Raw genomic sequence first — 25,118 nt, 5'->3', positions numbered from 1 at the left:
CCAAATATGTTCCCATCCACTTTCTTATCTGAGTCTTTAACTAATCTCTGTCTAAGTTAGGGCGGGTGATGGTCTTTTTCCTTTCCAAATGAAGAAACTGTAGCTCAGGGAGACATTTAACCAGACTTCAATCCTGTGTCCTTACCAGTTTACTGTGCGTATATATGCACTCATCAAATTTCTGCTTCTGATAATTTTAGAGACACAGACAAGGAAACAAATCCACCTGGTTCTCAGTATTTGTCCTATGGAGTACTGTGCCCTGCCTTCTCATTCGATTCCAGCTCTGGCTAGGCAGAATGTTCTCCTGCCTCTCTAAAATGAAAGGGATCGTTCTCTTTTCAATTTGAGATGTTAATACTATTGCATTGTGGGTAAATAGCAGACCCTCTAAGTATTAGTATTTCTCTAAGAAAAACTCATCAACCTTGATAGTTTACCCAATAACCTTACTGGTCCATCAACCTGGACCAGTAAGGTTACTGGGTGAAAGTATTGGCTATACAAGTCTTATGACCTGCGTTCTATCCCCAGAATGCACATAATGATGGAAGGAAGGAACCAATTTTACAAAGTTATCTTTTGACCTCCAATGCAGGCTATGGCTTGTGGGTATTTATACATATGTGTGCACACGAGAACACATGTTTGTGTGCACACACATGCACCTCTAACACTATTAATATAAAATAATATAAATTAAAAATTTGAGTAACATTGAAGCTCAGATTCGGACAAAACACTACCTACCTATTATACCACCATTTCCCCAGTGTGGACTGGGGCAGGAGTTCTAGGGCAGTCGTTTAGCCATCGAGATGTGTTCTAGCCAGCCTGATATCCATTTAATCAAACATTTGATTTAATTTTTAGATCATATATTACTTACTGGTTCCTGTTACATCCCATGCCCCTTACACCAAATCTGTTGATACAAGAATGGTTACAGAAAGGAAATCCTTGCAACATTCACAGTGTCATTTATCAATAAATTAAAAAAAAACTACCTATTGAACATTTACACAGTTCAGGCTCTGATCAAAACTGTGGGGAAATAGTGTGTCCAAAACAAGGATCAATCTTATGTTAATGTAGGGATGAGAAGGACCCTATCCTTAAGTTAAAAAGACAATGTTTAGATAGTGGCTAATATGGTTAGAAAAATAAACACAGTGGATTGAGGTATTGAAAGAATAAGTTGCATCAGCAGTAAATGCCAGGGGGCAAAATCATGGACAACTCCTTTGGTTACCTTGCTAACAGGTCCCATATTTAAAGAGGTCTCAGGCACAAGGAAGTGACATGGTAATCTGGGGTAGCATCTTAGAAACCGATCGCCAGTTGTCACTATGCATATAGTTCATTTTCCCAGTTGCCTGATACAGATGAAGGGGTACTGGGCCTCTCTTCGTGCTGACTGCATGGGGTTGTCTGATACGTCAGAGTCCACTCAGGTTGTGCTACCATTTAAAGAGCGTCTAAGGTAGAGAGAAAGTGGCCCGATGGTGGGCAAAACACTCAAATAGAAATAAGTGAAAGGAAGTAGTTCAGGTAATAGGTAGAGTGCTTCCGCAGGGTTCCCGATCCCACTTACTCTATAGAAAGGAATGTTTGCTTCAAAGTCTGTAACTTTAATGCCCTCCCCTTCTTCCAAGTCCTAGGTTCCAACTCCTTGTCTTTCTCCTTGCTTTGAGCTCTAGGCAGGCAGTTTCCTTGCTTTCCCAACTCTGGCTGCAGTTGTTGAAAATGGCCCAAGCTGTACTTCTCTGTCATGTCTTCTCTTACTAGTTCTGGGTGTGGGTACCATGGACCATGGCTTCCCAGCTCCCTCGCTCAGACTCATGGGTGCTTCCTGTACAGCTCTGTGACCAGAGGTCTAAGTGACCTCCTTCTGCTTCGTGTGTTAGGAGCTGTCCCTTGGCTCCCTTCACACGTACATACCTACTGCCACTGTCCAAAGACAAGTCCTTCATGCTTCCCTGGGCCAAGTGTTGATTTTTCTATTAGGATATGTTTTTCCTTTTTAATCTTTGCTTCTCCCCTAAAGTCCCGTCAGTGGTTTCCGAGTGTAGAGGACTCAGTGGTACTGATTTCTGAGTGTAGAGGGACTCAGTGGTACTGATGCTAAAGTGCAGCTACCGAGACATTGGTTTCTTTTACTTAAATTTCATCAAAATGTCTAAGCATATGACTTCAGAGAAAAACATTGCAAATTTTTTCTGTGTTCTTCTCTGTCACAAAGTGCTAATTTCTTCCTGCCCACCTTAGTAAAAGTTGATGAGACCTTAAAAAAAGAAAAAACAAAAACAAAAACAAAAAACAAGAAAAGAAAGAAGACGTGCAGGAAACAGTAGGAAAAAAAAAAGCAAGCTTTTGCCTGAGAAACTCATAGTGCTCACTATGGAGCCTTACTGAATTTGAACGTGTGTGTTTTCAGCGGGGAAATCCTGGAGGCAAGACCCTGGAGGAACGGCGTTCCAGCTTGGATGCAGAGATCGACTCCTTGACGAGCATCTTGGCTGATTTGGAGTGCAGCTCGCCCTACAAGCCTCGGGCCCCACCGGTGGGTACTGCTCCAGCCCCGGTCTGATCTCCACTCTATCTGGAAAATGCATTTCTGAGAGCCTTTCATTCCTGTTACACCTCTGGAAATCCAGTAGCCCCACCTCCTGACCTAACGTGTGCCACAAACTGTCAGTGAACTCTCAACCCTCCGGGACCATGTCCCAGGTGGAACCGGACACACACTGTTCTGCTACGAATGTACCTATCAGCTCGTATTAGTTAACTAGCCATAGCTTCTTAAAATTGTGTTATCAGCCTCTTCCTTCAAAATGACACTGTGTTACTTCTCTAGGATGTCATAGACAGCACACCTAATTCATTGCTGTGTCCCTTTTCTGAACCCTCTCTTTGTAGATATCTCATTATACATTGTTGAGGTCTCTACATTTATGACTTAGCATGCATCTATATAAAGTTAGGCTGAGTGTTGAAGAAGCTTCTGTATTGTTGTTGCTGTTAGAAGTAATGATAAATGCTAACAGTGAGATTCCCACACTAAACAGAAAGACTGACTTTATTTTTCTGTCCTCCATCTCTGCCTCTGACCCTCTTCTTGAGAGTAGGTCTTGGCTGGTCTAGAGCTCACCACTATATAAGCAAGACTGGCTTTGAAGTCCTAGTGCCTCTCAAGTGCTGGGATTAAAGATAATTGCCACCACATCAAGCCTTTTGAACTTTTGTGAGTAGGTTAAACTGACACCAGATATCTTGGTATGTCAGTTTCTCCCCAGATTCACTGGAAGTTACTGAAATCAGTTATTGTACCCTGCACATGGTACACTATTCTCTTCCTAGTTTTGTTTGGACATATTTCTGCATTTTCATCTATCATCTGTGTTTTTGAAGCTGATGTTCCATCACTAGAGAATATCCTCCACCGGGCTAAGTATTGACAGGCTCAAATCTGTTGCAGGGCTTCTGTGTCCTGCCTAGCCAGTTAACAGGATTCTAGGTGCCAAAGTCAGGCAGGTCCTTTTGCCACTGTGGGTGTGACCCTGACAATGCTTTTAGCTTTCTAATTGACAGCACATATACCTCTGTGTGTCTCACTCTTATTGGTGACCGGGAGCCATTGTATTGTCATTGTTCCCTAACAAATGATAGAGCAGTCCTGCGTCTGTCCTGTTAATCAGTCATCGCTCATCTTCATCCAAGATTGAAGTTTCTTTGTTAGACATTTTCCTATCCCCCTCCCTGCGCATGTAATGAGATTGGCAGTTAGGTTGGGGACCCAAGGCAAACAGACAAAAGATGAACTCTTGTGTGTCTGTGTCACCTCCCTCAGGCCCAGCCGTGCACGTGGACTCCATTTTGTACTCATTGGATTAGCTTCGCCTGTAGAGCAGGCGTAGTGGCTTTTGTGGGGGAATTGAGCAGAAATGGAAAGTGCAATTTTGAGAGCGGAGTCATGGTCCTCTGTATGTAGTACTTGTCTAGTGTGTTCTAAAACCAGATTAAAGACTTTGGTATTTGTTTATTTTAATTGTTTTACTATTGAAAAACCCAAGAAGATATAAGTGATATTGTTCCTTAAGAATCTCTTTCCCACTAAAGAGCAAAACATTCATGAAGTTAAAATAATAATTATGATGACCTCTAAGTTAAACGGTTTCATAATTACATCGAAGTCTACTTGCCATGCGCCCATTCCATTCCCAAATCAAAGCAAAGTCTAGTCTATCCTTTTCAATTATTCTAATTTAGGAAAAGCAGGAGTTAATTAGGAGCTCCTGCTCATCCTTCTATATTTTCTTCAGTGCATGCAACTGAAGTGGATGTGCGAGTATTTATTGGCTAACATAATTATATGCTGCGAGAACAATAATCATACACTTAAATATTAAACTATGTGCCAAGAGCAGATGATGTCTGCTACAGACCACATTGTACTGTAGTCAAAAGGAACCTGAAATGTCCTCAAAGAATGGACGCTCATATCTAACTTTGATGGATGCTTTCTATTTTTGATGCAGAACAGATTTTAAATTCAAAACATGGTGAGTCACCTGACCACCTTAAGTAGGCTACTAAGTCTATAGCCCATCACTTCTCAGCAGTCCCTGTGCTTTCCCAGTCTGTCTCTGAATCATCTTTGCATGGCTACTATGACTTATGATCTCCAGAAAGTGATGCATGATGTGTAATGTTTGTGCAGGAAGAGGTACCAGGAAGCACATTCATATGACAGCTTTCAAAGTGCCTCTGATCTGGACAAATTTTGCCAAAACCTTTCCCCTTTTTTTCATAGAAGTATCTCCCATCTTCAAGTAGCCAATGTTAGTTCCAAGTACTTTCTTGTGTCTGTTTGACTATGTGGCTTTTACTCTCTATCTTGGAACTATAAAGACGTGTCATTATGTCCTGCCTCTAGGGAATTCCTAAACTTTTATGGCAGACAGAAAGGGAAGTGAACCACAGTGACACAAAGAAGCAACTCTCTCTGTTCTTTTTTACCTTGTCACGTGCCTCATTATGTGCTGAAACTATTCAGAGACATTTTGTTTAAAAAAAAAAAGTGAACAGGATGTCAACAGGAAGTGAACATTGGGCCTCTCAGAGTTAGAGGATCCTGCCACACAGGCCTTGGCTGTATCTGTTCTTGAAGGACACTGGATTTCAGAAATTATAGCAGCAATGAAAATATGTCTTCTTTGAAGTATAGCTTGTTTCTAATAGTAATATAAACTATGTGGGGTTTAGAGGAGAATGACAGATTAAAAAACTCATCAAATGGGCTTAGGATCTAGTAGCACTTTTACTGCTGAAGGCTGTCCTTGAGGAAACGCTTACTAGGGAGAGCAGCAGTGTTTCTGCCTATGGTGGGATTAGATGGAGTACCTTTAGTAAAGTTTACGTTGCGTGCATGTGTATGTGCGTGTGTGTATGCGTGTGTGTACACATATAGATTATTTATATGTCTGATTTATTAACTAATATATTTTTAGCAAACTTGTCATGATATAGATCATATATTTGTATTGTGTGAAATATAAAGATCAATATGAAAATACTTTTGTCACTATTTCCAAGAATAATATATTATACATACATGATATATAACATGTAAGTTATTCATATATAGATAAATCACCTTTTGAAAGTTTACATGGTAGATACACATAGACAGGGACACACACAAACACACGCACACACACATACACACACACACCACTATAAGAAAGCAAGGAATTAAACAATTTACTGTTAAGAATTAAAACTTACTGCATACTAGAGAAACATTTTAGAAGAAAAGACATGAGGAATGGAAAGGAATTCTAGGCAAATGGCAGGCCCAAGGAGATCATAGAATATTAGTGCTTATGTGGCTCATAGACCATGCAGCTAAATTTGTAACTTGGAGGTAAAGAGGTTTTATGCACATAGGGAAAGAGTATGGCTCCAGAAGGCTTACTAGTAGTGGGCTGAATAACCGTTTTCATTTTTTCTGATCCATAGAAGAATCCTTCTCTGTGTTAGCAGCAGCCAGAAAGCACTGTTTGTACGAATATCTTCACTTTATTTTCAAATTATGTTTTTTGCACTTTCCTTTCATTGTCTTGGTGATTTATCAAAGGATTAGATATACGAAAAGTGAAGTGCAAATGTAACCAGAAATCATAAGGTGATGTGCTGTCCTTCCATTTTCCAGTCCTGTCTCTTGGATGTCTGTTGTCAACATAGTTTCAGCTTGGACTCCCAGTCAGAACCACTCTGAATCCATGCCAGTGTGGATCTTTTAGAAAATGAGGGTCACTTGTCACTTTAGGACTATCTCTTTCCTTCTCCAAAGAATCCGTGCTGAAATGCACCTCCTGATTCTTATTCGTAGACTGTCTTTTCTTTCCACACGGCATTCGTTAGGGTTAGAGATGGCATTACTTTATGTTTTTATTGGATTATGTTAATGTTCTACTGAAACTGAACTTTTAAAGACTTTTTCCAATCATAATGTGTTTGAAAATATCCAAAGGGATTTCACTATTGTCATTCAGACTAGTGTAACACTGCAAAATTGCAAACGGAGTTATTTGTGATTGAGAAAGAGGGAGAAAGATGAGAGAGAAAGACAAAAAGGAAGAGAGTTGATAGAGAAAGCCTGCCCCCTAAGATGCTGTCTGATAGTTTCCCTAATGATGAAGGGGATAGGATAGAGGAATGGCTATCTTAATGCTGCTTTCCCCTTGACTCCGGTCCTCATGCACAGCTCCTAACCCCAGAGTTCTCCACATCTATGGTAGGACTGTTTCTCATGAGGCAACACTTAGTGAGCTCTCGGATGAGGGTCACTAAAAGGACAGAATTGTGATTTAAAGGCTAAAGTTTTCAGCTCCACCTCCCATCCTCTGAGAAGACTTGAGGTTGACTAGGTCATGCCTCTGATGAAGACTATAGAAATCCCAAAGGTGGAATTTAGAGAACTTCTTAGGTGTTGGAGTGACTTCGGCATGTCTGCCCTTAGATGCCCAAGAACAGAAGCTTCTGAGCTTAGGGCCTTTCAAGACCTAGCTCAGAACACCTCTTGTATTCACCTTTTCATTTATGTCCTTTACTATGGCCTCTGTACTTCATTGCCTAGTGCATAGAGATGTCCCCGGAGTTCTTTGAGCCACTGTAGCAAGTGACCCACTTTAATCATTTGCCGTCACCCTGGAAATGAAGGTAGGTCATGCAGAAATTCAAACAACATGGTGCTCAGTACTTGCCATTGACTTGAGTATGCACAGCCTGTGGAACGTAGGGTCTGCAGGGATGCGAGGTACATGCATTAGAGTTGAGTGGAGTTCTTGGATCTTCATCTTGTATCAGATGGATGGAAACGGATATCAAAGTGAAGATTTGTATGCGTCATGCATTCAGAGAACACAGTACATTTCCTCTTGTCAAGTTACAGGAAAGAGTTGGAGAGCTTTTAGACGCCAAGGTTACAATGGGTCTACCATTGGTTTCTCTGTCTCCAAGTCTAAAGCTAGGAGAGCATCACCCTTTCACAGCTATGGGTTTCACACAGAACTCTCCTGACCCAATCGCTGTCCAGCACCAGTCTAGGCTTGCTTGGATTGCTCTGTTTAAAAGTTATTAGCACATGTCTGGGTTTTTTTTTCAAACATGAAGTTTTAAAAGTTGCACCCACTCTTTATGAAGACTGCTTTTCCTGAAAAAAAAAATATCAAATCATCCTTTCAAGGACAGAAAGTTGCTAAAACTTCTCTTTGGCCAACTGTTGTCTGCTTTTACTGCAACCTCAGCCGTCCCACACTGGGTGTATTTCATAGAGCTGCAGCTTAGGAGGCCAACTGAGAAACCATTTCAGGAGTGTAGACACTGCACTAAAGGGTGGTTATTAGGAATTCATGTGGCCCGAGGTATTAGGTACAGTAATCAGGGTGGAGCTTTGTGGGGCCATGGAGAGTCTCTTCTCTTGTGCTCCCAAGTTCTAGCTTGCAAAAGCCAGGAGCATCTGCAGGAGAGATTTATTAGTAATTAAAAGTTTAATATTTCGTATTATTCACTTCCACCTAGACATGCTGCCTACTGGGAGGTGAAAGCTGCAGCTTGCCTGTGCTCTATGAGGAGGCATTCAGTCCTTGCGGACAAAGGATTTTACTTTGGAGGAGGGAGGATTGGTGTTTTCTTGAGAGTTGTGATATGAGCGTGGTATTTCCTGTTGAACCAGGGATTGGGCTAGTGCCATGTTCACACTTCCTGCATCTCCTTGTGAAGTGTAGAGGAGCCGGCCTTGATCTGTTGGCAGTGGATTTTTCTGCCTATCGAAACGATCTACCTATTGTAGCTGCCTTTGAGACTGTGGTAACAGATGAAATACTTCAGAAATGTTGTGTGGAGGGTATTAGCTGAAATGCAGTAAAAAAAAGATGTGAAAAACAGCCCTGTTGAAGAGAGCGGGGTGTGCATTTTGCAGTGCCCCTGTTTAGAGGATCTGGATTATTTTGAACTCGTCTCTACCTGCCAGAAGACCTAAGGTTAAATAACAATGGCGTGGGGGCGGACAAGCGGTTAGCTGACTCAGAGTTGCATGCTATGGGTTAGATGATGGGCAATTAATTTTTAGATTGCATATAATTGCACCACTCTAACATTTATGTCTTCTCTTTCTTTTTTAAAAAAGTCAGTGTTTATGTTTGTGTCATACGTGATCTACATAGTCAAACTTAGCTGGTAGAGTTCACTGAACTATATGATTTGGAACATTTAGAATAAAAAGTTGACACTGCCCAATCCACCCTGTCTTGTACCCCTGTGGACATGAATGTCTATTTATTCAATGTAGGACATCTCACGGTACAGTGATGTAGTTGGGGCAGTAGAAAGCCGTGACAAGTGTCACAGAGCACCCACTCAGCTCTTGTCCAGGAGGTGCTGGTCTTACAGCACAACCTCAGCTGCAGTCTCAGAGGTACCTTTGCTTGTGATGTGCATGTTAGACCTTTATGAGTCCTTGGCCCAGAACAGGTATTCCATTACCCCGAATCACTGAATCCAGTCATACGTTTAAAAGGAAATACACAAAGCTTCCCCTTTCTTGAGTGTCCCTGTTTTATAACAGCATCTTAGTGGAAATAATTAGCCCTGTGTCCGTGCAGAAGCACACATCACATTTGCAAAATTAGAGCACTCTTGTCAGGGCTGGTTTCTCTGTTTCTTTCTTCCTCTCCCACTGTTTAAATGTCTATTTTGGTGGTACTCTTGCTCACAATCAACACAGTCCTCTTCTTTTCCTTTTTTTTTTTTTTTTTTTTAAGAACAGGAAATAAGCAATTCAAAGCAATTCCAATTGCAACTTTTCATGTAAGATTATTAGACACAACCACAGAAAACAAGTAACATTTGTATGTGTGTGAGTGTATGAAGGTGTGTGTGTGTGTGTGTGTGTGTGTGTGTGTGTGTGTCTTCAGAGAAAACAATCTTTAATTGTCTAGGATCACTGTCGTGTCCATTTAGACATACTTTTCTTTACTTGGTTTATAACCAAATAAAGTATAATGATTGTTTCTGTGGACAGATGATTGGAGCTGTTTAATCTCCAGCCTTACATATCATTTTTGGACATGGTGAATAACTCTGGGGCTCCCCAAACAACCCAATACATTAGGGTTGCTCAAGTTGTTTTCATGATGTAAGACATTGACCAGGAATTAGTTTCAGTTGATGCAGTAAGTTATACTATGGAATTTAAATTAGCTATGTTTTGTCACTCGAACGTACCTAATTCTTCACAGAACTAATGAGCTGATTTTGCGTTGGAAGAAAAGATCGAATTGGACCCATAGTGCTCCCGCCTGAGTATGCGTTCTGTTTTCAGTTACTGCTTTTCTGTGTGGATGGAGAAGCTTTCTGTGTGCGTGAAAGCCGTGTTGCCCTGTTTAGTACCAGAGAAGGGACGTGGCTGTGCTTTAGTATATTCCATCACAAAGAACCCTAATGAAAAGTAAAATCGCCGTACATCTCATAGGATATGCAAGACTGTGTCAATGTAAATGCTAAAACTACCTTATGGTTCAATTACAAAAATTAAAAAAAAAAAAGGACTGTGATAAATTCCAGAAGGCCTCCAGGCAAGACCAAGATTACCATTTGTCTCAACACAAAAGAAACATTCCAATTCATGTTTCTTCAATAAACCAAGCAAAGTTGTTATCAGCCAGCCTTCCCCTTCCTAGAAATATGCTAGAAATCCTGTCTCAGGCTGAGGTGGAATTATGGCTTCAGAGCCCCATCTGTTCCTGACTTTTCTGTAATAAACAGGTAATTGCACAATAAAAGTTTATCCAGGTGAATGGTGGGTCTGTAAGGACTACTGAATGGCAGCCCCTGGTTGATAGGAACTTCCTAGTTTTCCTTAACATTGAGTTCTGGCATTTGAAGGCTGTGGGTGTCGTGAGAAGATGACCTTACTGTGGAGGATTATGCCTATATGCATACAGGTGTGTGTGTGTGTGTGTGTGTGTGTGTGTGTGTGTGTGTGTGTGTGAGAGAGAGAGAGAGAGAGAGAGAGAGAGAGAAGAGGAGAGAGAGAGACAGAGAGAGAGATAAAAACAGAGAGATACAGAGAGAGAGACAGAGACAGAAACAGAGATACAGAGAGAGAGAGAGAGAGAGAGAGAGAGAGAGGGAGGGAGGGAGGGAGGGAGAGAGAAGAGAGAGAGGCATTGTATGCCCTTATGTAGGGCATCACTCACCTACATTTTTTGCCATGCTTTGAGGATTTGGTGTGTGTTGATCATGCTAACATCCCTCCTCAAGTCTTCCAAGATGTCTCCTTCTCACCCAACTCTTTGTCTTGTTCCCTCCTTCAAGACTACTTTGTGAATCTAAATTCTCTTGTCCATTGAAAAACGGTAGACATTTCGGGGGCTTCACTCTAAAAGCAAAATAACCCTTACTCTCCAGCAGCTAAGAATTATGAGTGGCTCCTCAGCTAGGGTTGGAACTTAGTTCCAGTTCCCTTCTCCCTAATGGGATTTAGTCTGGTTTTGGCTTGCACATGTCTTGTGTGTGCTGGCACAACCACTGTGTGTTCGTATTTTCAACTTCCCTGGAGTGTTCACAAGAGACTTTTCCCTGGGGCAAGCCACTGGCTTTTATACCCATCCCCCCTTTTGCACTAAAGCCTGTACCTTTCTCGGAGTGGTATGAGGTAACTTCCAGTTATGGAGCACATTCTACGTCTCTTATTCTTCGCACCCTAACCTATTGTGGGTACCAGTGTTCATTGTCATCTACTACAAGCGGAAGCTTTCTGACAAGGGCTGACAGATGCATTAATCTATAGATAGTAAGATAAGTCATTAGGAGTTGTTTCATTACTGTGTCTATTTATCAGAAGAACATTGTAGGTTTTCCCCTAGAGGTAGTGATTTGTGTAGTTATGCTGTTCTCTAGCCCAGTTATGCTGTTCTCTCTGGAGGCATGTATGGGTTTCATCTTGCCGAGTGGCACTCCAAGCCAATCAGACAGTAATCGGTAACTCCCATGTTCCTTGTGCCACTATTAAGCTCTTTAAGAGGAAGTGAACTTTATTTACATATATAAGCCCATGAAAAGGTACATCCTGTAGACTGCATGTATACAAGAATTGAATCATAACTGGATATTTGTATACATAGATGATAAACAGTGAGTTCATGATATGACACCTAGAGAAAATCAAATATATGGCTTACAGTGATTTGAACAATGTGCTGTGTGGATTATTTGAAGACTATACTGTCGAATATAGTCCATAAATTTCTTAAAGTCACACTGGGAACCATCCATGTGTTGACTGGAACTGTTTTCTAATTCTATTTTGATGTATACTGCACATGGGGAAATAGTGAAGGTATTTTGTATCAGTTGCTTTTTCTGTTGCTAGGCTCCTTATTAGCAAAGATTCCCGGTCGGTTCCTTTCCAATGACATGGCATTCACAGAGTCACCATTTACCTGATATTTTCTAGGCAGTCAAAACCAGAAAATAAGGTTGTTGTTGTTGTTTCTAGAAACAACATGTGTAACTTAGTCTTTCATGGGATCCTATTGTCAGAGCTCACTCTCTCATCCCCTGGGCTTTATTAAACAGAATTCTAATTTTAGCTATGTTTATGAGGAAGGGAATTTCACCATTATTTGGGTATGATGTCACAGGTTGGATACGGGAGCTCTGTTTGCAGCAGTAATAAAAGAAATTTCTTGGAGTGTAGTCAGAAGAAAGGGTATGGACAGAGGAGAATTTTCCATAGTCATCACTTTTCTACCATTATCTGGTAGGTGAGGGGTGAAGGTAACACTGTGTTCATATTTTAAGGTATTTTATAAAAGACACTGATATAGACCTTCAGACAGGACTGTATAAAAGGTCCCTTCTGAAAGGACCTTATATTTAAGACTATGGGCATGTTCATGTACTTATATAATGATTGCGTGATTAACTATTTTTTTTTGATTATTGATTTAGCATAAACTCACTGTTAAGTTGCTGAAGTAAAATAGATCCCAATTACATGGAAAGATATATAACCCTCCTTGTTTGGGTGATAGAACATTTTAGATGTTGGACATACTATAACTTTTAGTTGGGTACATAGTTTCAATCAATCAATCAAATCAATCAATCAATCAATCAATCAAACAAACAAACAACCTAATACTTTGAGAATCCTGGGTGGCATCTTTTAGCATCTGAAAGGCTAATCTTGAAATTCAATTGCATTTTCTGTGGATTTGGAAATGCAAGGCAATTTAAGAAAACAAGGGAGGAGGACTCGAATAGTAACATCTAATTCAAATTTTATTCCAAATCTAGAAGAGTCAGGTACTGATCTATGGTAAGTGTACGTATTAGGACCACAGATTTGGAAGTCCAGAAATAGTCCTTTATGTTACTATTGATTGATAAAGGATAGTTTTTCATCAGATCATTCAGGAGTAGCTAGATTTCTAAAAGCCTTCTTTTCATATACAAAATTTAACAGAAAGTAGATCGCTAACACAAATGCATAGGTTGAAACTATAAGACTCCTAAAAGAAAACATAGGAACACTGATCGTGACCTTTGATTAATGACTAACTTCTTACACATTGCTTATAGAACATAAACAAGATAACACAGAGAAACCAGACTTCATGGGAACTAAGCATTTCTGTTCATCAGATGTCTTACTTAGGGCTTTATTGCTGTGAAAGGTCACCATGGGCATGAAACTCTAAGAAAACATTTAACTGGGGCTGACTTACAGTCCAGAGATTCAGTCCATGATCATCATGACAGGAAGCATGACAGCACGCAGGCAGACATGGTGACGGAGAAGGAGCTGAGAGTTCTACGCGCAGCAAGAAAAGAGAGTGATACGAGCCTGGCTAGAGCATCTAAAATCCCAATGCTCACCCTTAGTCACACACTGACTTCAACAACCTATTCCAACAAGGCCACACCTCCTACAAGGCCACACCTCCTACAAGGCCACACCTCCTAATAGTGCCACTCCCTGGGGGGCAAGCAATCAAATCTGTGAGTCTATGGGGTTAATTATTATGCAAAAACCACTTAAGATGCTACCAGCATATAACCAAAGAATGAATGTACAGAACAGGACAGACTACTTGTATGTCACACATACGAAAGAGTTTTCATTCAACATGCATTCAATCATTATACCTCAGTAAAGATAACAGGCTAATTAAAAGTTGCACAGAAGATTTACACAATCTTCTCTGAAGAATATTAGTGAATCACAAAGACAGGAGAAGATATGAAACCATTGTTATCAGAGAAATGCAAATAAGTGTGACTCTGAGACACCACTATGTGTTCTCTAAAATATCAGCCATTATTATTGTCATCGTCTGAAACCATTGCATAGGGCGCCAGCAGGAGAAGAGCATGTAAAATGGTTGGATAATTCCGGTGTATTGTAAAACGTGCATGCATTTGTTGTCAGTCTGACAGCTTCCAAAGCATTGAGCATTGTTGCTACACAATGCAAGCATTTTACTTATATGCATGTATCCAAGAGTACTCACACATATGGCTACACAGAAACTGTTTCCATTGTGTATACATAGAAAAATTATTTATAATATCTAAACTGATGAGTGGATAATCAAAAATATATACCCATATACTTTAGTATTATGTTATAAGGTAGATGAAACTTTGCAAACATGATAGTGTTGAAAGCAGCCAGATATAAGTAGGTGTATATGTTGGCCTTTCTGTGTGTATGAACAGGCCATCTCTAGACATAGGACAGATCATTTGTGCCTGTGTCTGGGCTGAAGGATGAGTATGGGAACTGTAAGCACTGAGCTGATTATGTTGGGAATGCCGAAAATATTCTAGAAATAATGATGTAGATTGCATAGTTTGTCAGCTATACTTGGTATCATTAAATTTTAGATTAAAATATTTATTTTTATTTCCTATGTATTGATTGTTTGCCTCTGTATATGTGCATGTACCCTGTCTTTTCCGGGTGCACTTAGAGACCAGAAAGAGTGTCATATCCCCAGAAGGAGAATGACAGAAGGCTGAGGCACCATTTGAGTGCACTTCCCTGACATTGATCCTCTGCACAACAGCCTTAACAACGGTCTTAACTGCCGACTCATCTCACTAGGCCTAGCTTCAGTTTTAAAAGGTCGAATTATTTTTAATACATGAATTACTGTACCTGGAAACTTAAAAGTATGAGAAGAGAAATGTTGTTTTGAACAGTGTTTCTACAACACACACATGACACTGGAGAAGGAAGCTCCCCTAAGGAATTTGTAGTCTGTTGGGTAAGGTACAAGTGAATACCTGTGGTGCAGAATGTAGGCTGGAAGAAAAAAGAACAGGTTTCTGCTGCCTGAACCCAAGGAAGAGGAAATCTCCCTGGAAGAGCATAGAAACTCTGATCCCACCTATCATTCTTCCTTGGGAAGAATCATCCACTCAAATAGTCTGGCTTTCCTCCACCTCCATAAATATGACCCAGACCAGTAATTTTCAAAGGCAAAGAAAGCCCGAGGCAATCCAAAGTACTGCTTATCTAATAGTAATGGCACTTGGAGGTCAGTGTAGCCCACCTTAGAATATGGCAAAATTATCTTTAAAATGGCCACCATTTAAATGAATTATTTAAGGTCTTACACACACACAGACACACAGACACACAGACACACACACACACACACACACACACACGCACACACATGCATGTACACACCCGTACATGTGTGTATTTTCCAGGCTATTTTGGAACTCACTTTGTAGTTCAGTCAGGTTCTGAATTTACGGAGATCTTCTTGCCTCCTCCTCTTCAGTGCTGAAAGTAAGGCATATGATACATTAAATGCAGCCTTACATAGTTATTGAAATGTATCATAATAATTGAAATGATGGGTTCTACAATTTATAGTAGATATAAGCAGTATACTTTATCTGCAAACCTTATCTCTATCGCCTTTTAGAGTCTACCTGGATGAAATACTGAAAACCTTTGTGCCTCAGCTTTCTTCTTTCTGTGAACAGATAATCGTAGCATAGCAATGAGGATAATATTAGTCGAAACAGTAGTTTATGATGAGTTACAATGTGCAAGGACTTAACACAGTGTTTGGCATATAGTTAGCACTATATAGATTAGCAAATCTTATTGGGAGCTTGGTGCCTATTTTTAACTTTTTATTGCTTTTCTGTAGAGACATTGATATATAAATTTAGCCTGTGGCATTCTCTCCAAGATTCTGAAATGGTTCATCTCACTCATTTGAGCTGACCGTCATCCTTAGATTTTTCAGGGATAGTCCAGCTGTCTGAAGGCCTTACCTAAACCGGTTGGCCGTGTCGGCGGTTCCTAATGAAAGGTCTCAAACGCTGGAGCTTGTGCCGTCTTCTGACACATGAGTCAGCCCATCTGTTTTGGTGGATCACAAAGTAATTTTTTTGTTCAGTGACTGAAGCTCACATAGTGACTCATGGATTTGGAATCTTCTCAAAGTTAATAACCATTGACCTATTGTCATGTGTGAAGTTTTCTATACTTACCTATCCAGAGACTAAGCCATCTAAAACAATGCTCAAAGCACTGGCTTCTGTAACGTATTTCCATGCAGGTGAGTTCTTGCACGTTTTTAAGATCTAATATCAGCATATATCCACAACTAGCTCACAAGTGCAAAGAAAGCACGGAGGTCATGTGGTTTTGGTCGCCTTTGTGTGCACTTGAGCAGCTGCAAGTCATGAAGGAGATTCCATAACATCACGATGAAGAAGCCCAGCAGCTTCACCAAATAGGAATGCCCAAAGAAAGGGCAATCCTCTCGGGTTTTCTAACTTCCGGATGGTTTGATTTTTCTGTACGTATGTGCATAACTTTCTTAGTACCTGCCTTGAGGTGTTAAGAGATTGAAGTATTTCCACAGTGGAAGGGTGGAGGATTGAACAGCAGTTTAATATCATACATGTTTTGTTTCCTGAGATTATGGGTATTGAGTCAGCACTGTCTAGAAGGCAGACAGGAAGGCAGAAGAGGGAGTGATTACAGAACTACCTACCATCTTCCTAGGCTTGTCTCAGGACATTTGTTCCACACTGCCTGAGCATCACCTGCATCAGACATTTCCAATGCTCATAACCCATTTGATCAGATTATGATGTAATGGCTCCAGAATTGTGGTAGAGTGAATCCATTGCGATGTACCTGCCTTCAGCCCTAAACTTACTATCCGTCACACGCTTACACACACTTCTCTGTTACAAGCCCATTACAACATGGAGAAGGGCTGACTGTTACCTGTGTTCCTTTGAGTTTAGATGAACTCTTCTGAGTAACACATGTGATGGTTGAAAAAATGCTCATTAATGGTCTTAAATTAAAAGAAAAATAAGCTTAGAAATTGACTGAAACAAGCACTCAATTAACTGTGTCTTTCCCTACTTGTGGATTGTACGTTTGTGTAGAAAAAAAATCACAAACAAAATGGTGATTGCTCGAAGAGATCAAGTGCAAGACGAACCAGGCAGTGCAAGAAAGAACGACATTTCCTCAAGTTCACTCATTTCTGAATATGAGCTATTTCCCCCATTTTCTTGGTTGCACAAAACTTTTATTACTCTGCTGACTTCCATAAATATACTTATATTATTTTAAGCATTTTACATTACAGGCACAAGCATTAGATCCCCTGTGAATTTACCTGAGATCAGTAAGGACTTCCCTTGAAGTGTCCAGGTAATTGTCTAGCATCACCTGTGGACAGGCTCAGAGCTGTCTCTCCCTAACAGAACACAAGGCTGCAATTCCCATGCTGCTGCCAGGACAGAGAGAAGGAAGGGAGCAGGACGGTGCTAAGCGGCTGGCACAGACTGACCTGGGACACCGAAGGAGACATTCCAGCAGTTACCTGGGGTGGAGAGTTAAAATTACACGCTCAAAGTGAAATGTCTGCATTCTAATTTAAAGCCTGTCACTTTTGAGCTGGCCATACCTTGACCAAGTTATTAAACTTTCACCTTATATTGAATATATACAAAGAACTCAAGAAGTTAGACTCCAGAGAACCAAATAACCCGATTAAAAATGAGGTACAGAGCTAAACAAAAAATTCTAAACTGAGGAATATCGAATGGCTGAGAAGCTCCTAAAGAAATGTTCAACATCCTAAGTCATCAGGGAAATACAAATCAAAACAACTCTGAGATTCCACCTCACACCAGTCAGAATAGCTAAGATCAAAAACTCTGGCGACAGCAGATGCTGGCGAGGATGTGGAGAAAGAGGAACACTCCTCCATTGTTGGTGGGATTGCAGACTGGTACAACCATTCTGGAAATCAGTCTGGAGGTTCCTCAGAAAATTGGACATTGAACTGCCTGATCCAGCTCTACCTCTCTTGGGCATATACCCAATGATGCCTCAACATATAACAAAGACACATGCTCCACTATGTTCATAGCAGCCTTATTTATAATAGCCAGAAGCTGGAAAGAACCCAGATGTCCTTCAATAGAGGAATGGATTGAGAAAATATGGAGACAAAGTGTGGATCAGAGACTGAAGGAAAGACCCATCCAGAGACTGCCATACATGGGGGTACATACCATATGCAGTCACCAAACCCAGTCACTATTAGGGATACCAAGAGGTGCACGTTGACAGGAACCTGATATAGCTGTCTCCTGCGAGGCTCTGCCAGAGCCTGACAAATACAGAGGCAGATGCTTGCAGCCAACCATTGGGCTGAAAACAGAGTCACCAGTGGAGGAGTTAGAGAAAGGACTAAGGTAACTGAGGGGATTTGCAACCCCATAGGAAGAACAACAATATCAACCAACCAGAGCCCCCAGTGTTCCCAGGGACTAAACCACCAATCAGAGAGTTCATATGGAGAGACCCATGGCTCCAGCTGCATATGTACCAGAGGATGGCCCTTGTCAGACTCAATGGGAGGAGAGGTCCTCAGTCCTGTGAAGACTCTATACCCCAGTGTAGGGGAATGCCAGGGCAGGGAGGCAGAAGTGAGTGGGTAGGTGGGTTTGTGGGTTGGGGGAGCAACCTCATAGAGGCAGGGGTGGAAAGATGGGATGGGGAGTTTTTGGAGGGGAAACTAGGAATGGGGATAACATTTGAAATGTAAATAAAGAAAATATCCAGTAAAAGAAGAAGACAAAGAAAAAAATGTAAATAAAAAGTATCCAATACAAGGAGTTATAAGGCCTTTCTTGGGGTGTGGCAGAGATAGAGATAGAGACAGAGAGAGAGAGAGAAAGAGAAAGAGAGACAGACAGAGAGAGAGAGAGAGAGAGAGAGAGAGAGACAGAGACAGAGAGAGAAAGAGAGAAAGAGAGAAAGAGAGAGAAGAAATTTTTCTTTTGATTCGGTAGAAGAAACCTGCTTACCTCATTTCAGCCAAGAGGCAGAGACAGACAGACAGACAGACAGACAGACAGAGAGAGAGAGAGAGAGAGAGAGAGAGAGAGAAGAAATTTTTCTTTTGATTCGGTAGAAGAAACCTGCTTACCTCATTTCAGCCAAGAGGCAGAGACAGACAGACAGACAGACAGACAGACAGACAGAGAGAGAGAGAGAGAGAGAGAGAGAGAAGAAATTTTTCTTTTGATTCGGTAGAAGAAACCTGCTTACCTCATTTCAGCCAAGAGGCAGAGACAGACAGACAGACAGACAGACAGACAGAGAGAGAGAGAGAGAGAGAGAGAGAGAGAAGAAATTTTTCTTTTGATTCGGTAGAAGAAACCTGCTTACCTCATTTCAGCCAAGAGGCAGAGATAGAGAGAGAGATTTAAAGATGGCTGAGATGAGATGAATGTCAGTAGCCCACCTGCCCCCAGAGACCTCCATCCTCCACACAGACCCTCCTCTCACTTTCTGGTTCTCTACCTTTTGTTGTGAACTCATCAGTAGTCCATCCATGAATTTATCATCATCATGACATACACATGGGATCAGTGTGTACTTCACGGGGCCAGGAGCCAACAAAAGACCCTTTAGTATCCAGCAGTAATGGAAAGGTGCCACTGTTTTTATGGAATCAGCTATAGCCTCCAAGCCTACAAGCTCAGCATGCTGTGCCACTGTTTCTCCATTGACAAAATTAGGACCTATATTGTCAGGTTCCTTATGGTCTTAACCTAGGAAAACCAGAAGAGATTTGTATCTATTTTGTATCTGTAATTTGTATCCATCGTATTCCTGGGAACAGGGATAGGAAGAGGCTGGTAGAGAGTGTGAATGGCTGTCTTTCTAATCATCTCTCCAGCACTAACGAAGCTGGGAAGCATCTTTGGAGGTCTTATGGACTCAGTCTCTTACCAGTCTCTTATCTTTGTGATACGTATATCATCAAAATACCTCAAAGATAACTGTACCTTATTGGAATCTTAATGGCAACCCCCCACCCATTGCTATACTGCATGCTCCACAATTTTATTAGCAAAATCACCTGTAAGAAATAATAATTTATGCTAATTTTCAATATCAGTATTCAGTATAAGGCAGTTGCTAGCAATTCCATGATGTGGTTTCCAAATACAAGCATGTTTTTGGATATTACCGCAGGGGTGGAGGACTTAATCCTTGTTATCAGTTAGTTGGAGTTTTCGTAAAGCAAATCTTTACTAGTCTGTTAGTTCACAGGCACTTCAGGTTATCAGTGAGTTGACTGTAAAAGCTACTGATTAGTGGCTGCCCAGGAAGGGAAAAGCCTACTCCTTTCACTCCTACAAAGACAGTGTTTATTTGCTGTCAAGCCCCCAGAAAGCTGTGTCTTAGATGAGCTGAAATTTATGACAAAAGTGGTTTACTGCACCCCCAAGCATTAGCTGCTGCCAATGTATTTCTTTTGTGTAAGTGTCCCCCAGTGAGTATCGGGGAGCTTTTTGCATTTACAGAGGGAAATTAGCTTGCCTGTCATTTTCAGGGTAACTGCAGGAACTTCTGTATGGAGAGGTAGTGCTCAAATTATCAACTAATGGAGAGGGACCAAGTGATCTTTAAAAGAAAATAACTTAATAGTAAACTGGGTTAATTATAAATCACCCACTGTATACAAATATTGTTAATATTTTGATTTGTCTTTCAACTATGGATATATTTGAAAAATGCTCTATTGGGAACTAGGTTGTGCAAACGAGCCTTCTATTTTGAGTCCTTATGTTTTTGAGTGGAGTGTAATACACACGAGTAAGGGTATTTGTTGGTTTGTGTGTTAGTTGCTTTTCTGTTATTCTAATAAAACACCATGACCAAAGAAACTTAACTTTTAACAAGTATTTAATGGATCAATAGAGTTAGAGTCCTGGAGGAAATAGCAAAGATATGGTGTTAGGAACAGGTGAGAGCTCCCATCATGCCCTACGAGAAGGAAGCATAGAAAGCAGGGTAGGAATGGTAAAGGGTCTCCTACAATCTCTAAACCCATCCCAGTGTCAGACCTCCTCTAGCAAGCAGACACCCCGAAACCTTTCCAAACTGGAGACCAAGTATTGAAACCTGTGAGCCCAGGAAGGCCATTCTCATGCATACTGCCCCAGTATTTTGGGAGAGTTTTGGTAGGTAGTGATGGCTTCGAGAGTCATTTTTCATCAAGGAGATAATCTGTTCATGAACCTGGCTTTTCTTACCCATTCAAGCACAAGAATTCAGTATTACTGGCCAGAGGGATCAGAGGAAAGAAGTAAGCAGAAGTCATTTCTAGTAACTTTGAGCAACTTAGCTTTGTCTTAGGAAGAGGACCTGAGTAATGAAAAATAATAACTTCTGCAAACTCAAAACCTTTGCTGTCGTCTTGCATAGTCCTTGCAAATGACTTGAATTTGTGTTCATTTTCAAAATACTAACCAGTAAAGCAAAACTTTATGTCCATAAGACTTCCCTTTTACAGATTTTAGTGGTCGCAACTTTCAAAAAAGGGATTTACTCGAGAGTTTGTACAGTTTCTCTAACTCTGTTACTTTATACTTCTCTGAGTTTTTCTATCTGAGGATCTTTGCTGAAAGCGTTTGTAGTAAAGCTGTGCTGATTTCCACCTTACAGCGGTTTCAACATATGATGGGCCAGTCATCAGCATGGGACAGACTTCAGGTATTGAGAACTCATGTGCATATTGGCATTGTAAGTCATGTACATTGCTGATTTCATGATGTATGATACACCCATGGGCAGTATATATAGAATTCTCTGAGGATCAATAGATTCTCTCAACCCAGGAGAATAGCCTGGCTGGTAGGGTGTGATTGGTATGTGGTTGAATTTCTAGCAATACACCAGAAACATGATTACATAAAAGAACGTTATTTTTCATACCTTTAATTTTATTTAGTTCTGGGGCTTACAAGTTTAGTCTAGGTCTCAAAGGGCTAAAATGAATAGGGAGGGTTTTTATCCTTTTCCTTTTCAGCTTCTAGAGCCTGCCCACATTCCTTTGTTTATAGCCTCATCTACCGTCTGGAAAGCCTGCAGTAAATCAACTCTTGACTATGTTTTCTTCCATATGGCTCAATCTGATTATAACAGAGTATTTCTGCTTTGGGGGCCTCTTGTGATTAGATTAGGTCTACCTGGGTAATTCAGGTCTCTGTGTTCATCTCAGATACTTTATGGTTAACCACATCTTCAGAGTTCATCCTGGCAAATTAAGAAATCTCTCCACAAGATCTAGGAATCAGAATCCGGCTGTCACTAAGTTGCTACTCTACCCATCACAGGCCCAGCTAGGGAGCTTTACAGTCTTCTAGAATGGCCCATTTCAAAAAGAGATGAAGTGTTCAGACAGGAAGTCTGCTTCAGGTAAAGCGTTTGGAGATTATGTTGATAGCAATGGAGTTCACTCATTTACTGCAGGAATATGTAGTTTGTTGTGCAATATCTCATTAAGGTCAGTGGCAGGGCCCTGCTAGCCAACAGTGATTCGTATCAGTTTCCGTGGGAAAATGAAGTGCATTGGTTACCCATTCTTGGAACACATTTCAGTTTCTTGTCTGTTGTAAATGTTCACATCATTATTTTATTCTTTTTCTTTTTTTTTTTTCCCTGCGGCGAATACTGCTCATGGTCTAAAGCATTTCTAAAATGTTTTTGTTGGTTGCTACCAGTGTGTTTGATTACTGTAACCAAAGACCTGGGGCCGAAGAAAAAAGTCTTGGGAGGCTGACATCCAGGCAATATGGCTCTGTTAACAGCACAGTCAACCTTTTCTTCCCTCTTACTTCAAGGCAAATGACATTATCGGGATAGCACTTTGGGGAGAGTATATTTATATGCATACATCAGAAGGCAGGGTTTGCCTCCCTTGGAATTCATTTCACAATCTTTCTTCACCCCATCTTAAGATCCCCATTTCCAGAGTATCACATTTACCAACTTTTGACTTCATGGACCATGGTGGTACATGCCACCAAGCCATCAACAAACTGTACTGTTGACACTATTGAAAGTTGCCCTGGCTTTTGCAAGCAGCCTGTACCCAGGACAAGGACAATATGTGGATGTGCCTCTCTTACAGTGCAGCCCACTTTGTTGTGCTTTCTGGAGCTGCTGTGCACTGACTAAGCCAGTGTATGGCCTTCGTATGTTCAACCCAGCAGCATTACCCGTTTTCCCTGGGATTCTGGACATATTTAGGAAGCCTAATTATTGCCCGTTTCCTGGTGCCTTTAATGTAAGAGTAGGAGGTTAACTTGTATGCTCATCTAAGAATGACTTGTCATACACATGAGCTGGAGAACAGAAATAGATCGAAGGATTGTTCTGGTAGATTGTAGAAAAAGAAATGTCTTGTTCAGTCAAGTCCAGTCACACTGTTGTGTTGCAGAGCAAAGCAGCTAAACAGGATGTTCTCTTGTAACTCTTCCGAGGTGGGCTCAACCTCAAAAGGGAAGGTGTCAGTGTGGTGTGCCCTGCCTGAGCCTCTGCCGAGTGAGTCACTTGTGTGAAAATGTCTTGACACAGATAGAATCTCGGAGCCCACACTGTATCTGATCACAGAAATGTTACTGCATAATCGCAAGCTGGCTTTGATCTCTATGGGATCGCAGGCTGGGGGTGGGGGAGACGAGGAGGGGTGCATTTGGAAAGGTCATCTCTACTACTCAGGAGAACACTGACTATCACTCCCCTCTATCTGGGAGTTTGTGTAGCGAGCATTGGAAATGAGTGCATTAAAGGAAAAGTGCCATTTTTCTTCATGTGTGAATGGGATGCTTTTTATTTTATTTTACTTTTTTCTTTTCTGGAAGAGCTCAGCATCCTGAATCCTTTCCCTTCTATGTTGTAGTTGGGTGATATCTCACACCCACTGGTTGTGAAGAGGAAGAACCTTCTTTGCCTACTTTCTGTGTTAGTGATGTGGCATAATGTTTTCTGGAAATGCCACACAATTTCAAATGTGACTCCTTTCTTAACTCGCGAATAGAGTTGACAACAGTGAAATATGTCCTGTAAACAAACCCCGAGACACTATCTTTTGAATGAGCTGTAGTTGAATTCATACCAAGTCCCAGAAGTAGGAAGTCCCACGTGTGTGGAGTTCTCTGTGCTGCCCGAGGCCCACGAGGGGCAGTGCATTGGAGGAAGCCTGCACCACCTGGTCACTCTCATTCCAGTCCAGCACAGCTGAGTCCCAATTTCATGATCTGTGACTCACAATCCCAGCCTATGGTAACATAGAATATTTTGCTTTTATTGAGTAAAACATAAACCTGCGTCTAAAGGTCATTACATTGCTATGTGACTTTCTATGCTATTAAATTCTTCCAGTCACGTCTTATTTCTGGAGCTGCAACAGAAGTAACCAGAGGAATTGTTCATCTCTTTTTATGACGTGCTTGGTGAACATTGTTGGTTGGCAGACTCTTTTCTGGATGGGTAGGGTACAACCTCAAAAAACATAAAACCTATGCCATTAAAGAGTTCACATGCCTGTCAGAGAGGGTTTAAAAGCAGACCGTTACATACTAAAGTCCAATTAAATGCTAGAGAGAGAATTGTAGGTAAAACATAGAGGGATCGGGATGGTCTGATGGCGGCTGCATTTTCTGGGGTTTATGGGAAGAGACTTAGTATGAGGTGGCTTTGGCGCATCCCCACCTAGGTTGTAGTGAAACGTGCTACCTGACACATGCCACAGTATGTTCCAGACAGGCACATGTCAATGTTTTGTTATTTTGGGGGATCAGAGAGAAAAGGGCACAGTTTATAGCCAGCAATGGCATGGGTCAGAATGGAAAGCAACCTGGGTTGCCTGCAGCCTTCTGTGAATCAAGAGGCTAAGTAACAGGTACAGTGAGGAGGAAAGCAGTTCCTGGTCCCTGCACAGGGCTCTGGACTCTAGCTCTTACATAGAGGGAGTGGGAGGACATCTGGAGGTTTTGATGAGAAGTGTTCTAGTCATGGTAGCCTCCTGCCGGAGAGTAAGCTGCAGCAGGCAGTGACAGTCCAAACTACCTCGATGTGAAAGCTGGCAGGACTCTAGCAATGGGGCTTGTTGCAGATCGGAAGATGCACAGGTTCGCAGATCTGGGACTGATGGCCCGAGCAACAAGATTGGAGGCCGATG

At 41.3% G+C, this 25,118-nt stretch overlaps 1 protein-coding gene across 38 annotated transcripts in view; it reads left to right on the top strand.

The window, feature by feature from the left end:
- Positions 1-25,118, top strand: part of Lpp (LIM domain containing preferred translocation partner in lipoma) — a 633,326-nt gene that overhangs the window by 297,379 nt on the left and 310,829 nt on the right. For all 38 annotated transcript variants that reach the window (NM_001437730.1, NM_001437729.1, XM_087575788.1 and 35 more), the window contains 1 exon segment: positions 2,438-2,563. In NM_001437730.1, the coding sequence (NP_001424659.1) occupies positions 2,438-2,563 (126 nt within the window).

The sequence above is a fragment of the Rattus norvegicus genome, chromosome 11, assembly GCF_021556685.1.
Source record: "Rattus norvegicus strain SHRSP/BbbUtx chromosome 11, alternate assembly SHRSP_T2T, whole genome shotgun sequence".
Lineage (NCBI taxonomy): Eukaryota > Metazoa > Chordata > Mammalia > Rodentia > Muridae > Rattus > Rattus norvegicus.
The sequence above is the reverse complement of the archived record's forward strand: the minus strand, read 5'-3'. Positions and strand labels throughout refer to the sequence as shown.